This window comes from Alligator sinensis, unplaced genomic scaffold (assembly GCF_000455745.1).
Source record: "Alligator sinensis unplaced genomic scaffold, ASM45574v1 scaffold5_1, whole genome shotgun sequence".
NCBI lineage: Eukaryota > Metazoa > Chordata > Crocodylia > Alligatoridae > Alligator > Alligator sinensis.
In genome coordinates, this window is record NW_005842213.1 from 1749406 (window position 1) to 1754446 (window position 5041).

The window sequence follows — 5041 nt, forward strand, 5'->3', positions numbered from 1 at the left end:
GCCAGCCACGCCCAAAAGCAGCTGCAGTGAGTGCAGCAATCAGCCAGCGCTTGCAGGGGGGCACCGGCATTCCCATCTGTGCCCCATGCCCATCGCCAAAGCGGCGAGTGCAGCCATCAGGGGGTGCGCCAGTGCTCTCAGGGGGTGCATGTGCACCCCCTACACGTCACCACTGCAGTGCTGGCTCATATTCAGCTTATTGTCCACTGTAATTCTCAGGCCATTTTCTGCAGAGCTGCTGCCCAGCCAGTCAGCCCCCAGCCTGGGACTGTTCCACCCTAAGTGCAGGATGTGGCACTTGTCCTTGTTGAACCTCATAAGATTTATTTTGGCCCAATACTCTAATTTGTTTAAGTTGCTCTGAATCCTAGCCCTACTCTCCAGCATATCTACTACTCCCCACAGCTTGGTGTCATCTGTAAACTTGCTGAAGGTGCACTCTGTGCCATCTTCCAGGTCATTGATGATGCCATTGAATAAAACCAGCCCCAGGACTGACCCCTGGGGCACTCCACTTGATACCTGCTGCCAGCTAGATATCAAGCCATTGATTACTACTCTCTGAGCCTGGTGCTCCAGCCAGTTTCCTATCCATCCCACAGTCCATTCATCCTGCCCGTAGTTCCTTAACTTGCCTGCAAGAATGTTGTGGGAGACTGTATCAAAAACCTTGCTAAAAATCAAGGTACACCACATGCACACGTTTCTCTCCACATTCACAGAGCCAGTCACCTCATCACAGAAGGCAATCAGGTTGGTCAGGCATCACTTGCCCTTGGTGAATCCATGCTGACTGTTCTTAAATAACCTTCTTCTCCTCCTCCAAGTACTTAGAAATGGATTCCTTGAGGATCTGCTCCAGGATTTTTCCAGGGACTGAGGTGAGGCTGACTGTTCTGTAGTTCCCTGGGTCTCCCTCCTTCCCTTTCTTAAATATGGGCACTATGTTTGCCCTTTTCCAATCATCTAGGACCTCTCCTGATCACAATAAGTTTTCAAAGATGATGGCCAATGGCACTGCAATCACATCCCTCAGCACCCTCAGGTGCATCCCATCCAGTCCTATAGACTTGTACACATCCAGCTTTTCTAAGCAGTTCCTAACTGTTCTTTCATCATTGAGGACTGCTCACCTCCTTGCCAAACTCTGCTGCCCAGTGAATTAGTCTGGGAGCTGACCTTGCCTGTGAAAACCGAGGCAAAAAAGGCATTGAGCACTTCAATTTTTTCTGCATCCTCTGTCACTAGGTTGCCTCTGTCATTCAGTAAGGGACCACACTCCCAGATCCTCCTTTGGCTACCGACATACTTGTAGAAGCCCTTCATGTCCCTTGCTAGCTGCAATTCCAGTCGTACTTTGGCCTTCCTGACTTCATCCCTGCATGTCCGAGCAATGCACACGGCAAAAAGACCTGCCCCAAACAGCTCCCAAGCTCAACAAAGAAATGGGAAGAGAAACGTAGGCACAGATTGCTAATGCAGTACCCCATGGTCACCCAGCGGGTCCACGGTGGAACCAGAAACAGAACGCAGGTCTCCTACATCCCAGAGTCTCCTTCCCAGGGCTCCACTATGTTACGGAACAGCTCTGCAGGGAAGGGCCGTTTGGGGAGTTGGCTCCACTAACCCCCCCAGGCATGTTATTAAGCACCTTTCCCCCCACCCCAGTGCTCAGCAGGCTGCAGATCAGGGCAGATGGTCTGTCACAGCTTTGCCTTTTAGGACAAAGATATGCAACTACCACAGGCTTTGGATTTATTTATACCCAGTCATAGCCTTTATGATGTAAAGCCAGACTTCTTCATGGGTGTTCACAGATTTCATCCAATTTTGCCCAGATGGCAAGCCTCAAATGCAGAGGTCAGCACCTCCAGCCCCCACACGTCTTATCTGCCTATGTCCAAAATAAAAATCACAGGCCAGGCGGCTCACCGATGGAGCCCTTTCTTCCAAGCCACTGGGATCAATAGGAGCTTTTAACCTCCTCTCCACCCGCTGCCTTTATCCCCTCCCTTTGTCCAGCTGGAGACATGTCATGGAGCCTTTCATTCATGTCTTCTCTCCCTCGGTTTCTGCTTGCCCCGTCACTGTGGCACTCGCTCCGCCGAAAGGCTATAATTAGAACATTGTGCTTGACTACTCTCGTGCGGGCTGTGCTCTTGGATAACACAGTCCCCAGGGGACCCCGATTCATTCCAGTGATAACCTTCGCCCCCCTCATCCCCCAGCCCTCCCGTTCTGTTTCCAAATGAATGCATTGGGATTTTTTTTTCTTTAAATAGGGGTGAGAATGTGTGCTACTCTGGAAGGCCTCCTGGTCGTGCGTGCACTCTTTAAATATTAAGCAGCATGGGGATGGGGACAAATGATTTCTTTAGGGAAGTAGGTAATTGGATACATTCAACGATCTCCCTCCCCTCCCGCCCCATCAGCATCCTCCCATCCGTGCAGCCAACTCCCCAAACGGCCCTTCCCTGCAGAGCTGTTCCGTAACATAATAGCTCTGCTTGCCGCTAGCTCTGTCCTCCAAGCAGAAGGCAGATGGAAAACGTCCCCTAGATGCTCCAAGAACCAGAAGGTACAAGGAGAAGAGAGCCACAGCACAGGATCCTCCTCTGCATGTGCACACATGGGTTTGTGTTGATGTGCAACACTGCCCTCTCCTGGGGAAAGTGACCAGACTCCGAAGTTGAACCAGTGGGTGCCCTTTGGTGTCTGAGCTGGTTTACCATGGGGAGATGTTCCTTAAGCTCAGCAGGCAAAAGCCACACAGTCTAACTGGTCTTAATACAGAAGACTATACCATACTGACACCTGTGTGTGTGTTCAGCCCCTGCCACGTTAAACCCACCATAATCAAGCATCCTCCAAGAAGAGCTATAACGCAGTAGTCTTGCGTACTTGTCAAAGATCCCATGGCACAAGTATAGGGTGTTTATCCTGGTGCCCAGGCAACATGCCAGCTCAGATAATTACATCCTGCCTTACTCAAACTCCCTCTGCATTTTCTACTGTGGTGACATCATTCCTCATTTCCTGAGCCAACTCCACCGTGTTATTAAACAACAGCTGGGTTACACCCCGGAGGAGACTGCTTTCCAGTGATAGGTGGACCTATACAGGTTGTATAAGTGCAAAGCACACTGGGAAGAGAAAGAGAGATATACAAGTGGACAGCAAGTTGCTAAAGCACCTGCCTCAAGATACGGGACACCCAAGGCCAAGTTAAGACAGGGGTAGAGATGAGCCCATATGATGGTAATGGGCACACACCTGCCAGGAGGTGGATGCTGCAGCCAGACACAGCATTGTTGACATGATGTCAGCTAGGGAAACCTCACCTTTGAGAGCACAGCAGTACACCATGGAATATCACTACAGGTATGAGCAAACCAAGCAGTGGCTTCAGATGTTCCCTCTGGCCCCCACCAGAACCTCCAGTTATCACCACTCACGAGAGACGGCCTCTCTGCCCTGTCCTGGAGAGGCAGAGCTCCAGTTTCTCCAAGGACATCCAAGCAAATCCTACCTGTGAGGATGGAGACACTGTGGAAGCAGCTGTCCAGCTTGCCCAGAAGGATAGAAAGGAAGCTGTCGGCAGCCAAACCATTCACATCCCGGGTGCTCTGGTCATAGACCACCACATCCTGGTGCTCTTCTGTCTCCACCTGTGGAGGAAACCACCACAACAGACCATTACAGCATGCAGGGGTGGACAACTATCATCCCTGACTTGGGACCACAGTGCAGGGAGTTGTGCTACCCATAGTTCATACCCCACATCGCCAGGGATTCCCCATTCTCTGCTGGAAAGGATTCCCCAACCTGAGGAATGAGACAGCAAACTCCTCCACTGTCTAGACTGCAGATCAGGGATGGGGAGCTGAATATGGAGGTACAGACAAGAGAGGAGCAGGCAGTCACAAAAAAGAGAGGACACAGCTCTGGCTCCTATCTTAACCCAGGTGGGAGATGGAGCGGGACTTTACTGCTGTAAGAGGAACCAGAAAGCAGTTATGCCTCCCTCATTCTTGCCCCTGCTATCCCAGCCCATCAAGAATTCTGTCCCACTCCATTATAAACATTTGAGTGTTCAAATATCCCTGCAGCCACTGGCGGGAATATTTGAACACTCATGGCGCACGGGCCAGGTCCCGGAGGACTGGAAAAGGGCCAATGTGGTCCCCATTTTCAAGACAGGGAGGAAGGAGGACACAGGCAACTATAGGCCAGTCAGTCTCACCTCCATCCTAGGCAAAGTCTTTGAAAAAATTATCAAGGCTCACATTTGCGAGAGCCCGGCAGGACAAATTATGCTGAGGGGAAACCAGCACGGGTTCGTAGCAGGTAGATCATGCCCGACTAATCTAGTCTCTTTTTATGACCAGGTTACAAGACACCTGGATGCAGGAGTAGGGGTTGACATCACTTAGACTTCAGCAAGGCCTTCGATATGGTATCCCACCCCATACTGGTGAACAAGTTAAGAGGCTGTGACTTGGATGACTACACAGTCCGGTGGGTGGCGAATTGGCTAGAGGATCGTACCCAGAGAGTCGTAGTGGATGGGTCGGTATCGACCTGGAAGGGTGTGGGCAGTGGGGTCCCACAGGGCTTGGTCCTTGGACTGATACTCTTCAATGTCTTCATCAGCGACTTGGACGAGGGAGTGAAGTGTACTCTGTCCAAGTTTGCGGATGACAACTGTGGGGAGAAGTGGACACGCCAGAGGGCAGGGAACAACTACAAGCAGACCTGGACAGGTTGGACATATGGGCAGAAAACAACAGAATGCAATTCAACAACGAGAAATGCAAAGTGCTGCACCTAGGGAGGAAAAATGTCCAGCATACCTACCGCCTAGGAAATGACCTGCTTGGTGGCACAGAAGTGGAAAGGGATCTTGCAGTCCTAGTGGACTCCAAGATGAACATGAGTCAACAGTGTGACGAAGCCATCAGAAAAGCTAATGGCACTTTATCGTGCATCAGCAGATGCATGACGAACAGATCCAAGGAGGTGATACTTCCCCTCTATCGGG

General features: G+C 51.0%; 1 protein-coding gene across 3 annotated transcripts in view; it reads right to left on the reverse strand.

Moving 5' to 3' along the window:
- The window catches only part of DUSP8 (dual specificity phosphatase 8), an 89597-nt gene that overhangs the window by 50401 nt on the left and 34155 nt on the right, over positions 1–5041 (reverse strand). For all 3 annotated transcript variants that reach the window (XM_014521439.2, XM_014521438.2, XM_006026889.3), the window contains one exon: positions 3530–3668. In XM_014521439.2, the coding sequence (XP_014376925.1) occupies positions 3530–3668 (139 nt within the window). The remainder of the gene's footprint in view (positions 1–3529; positions 3669–5041) is intronic.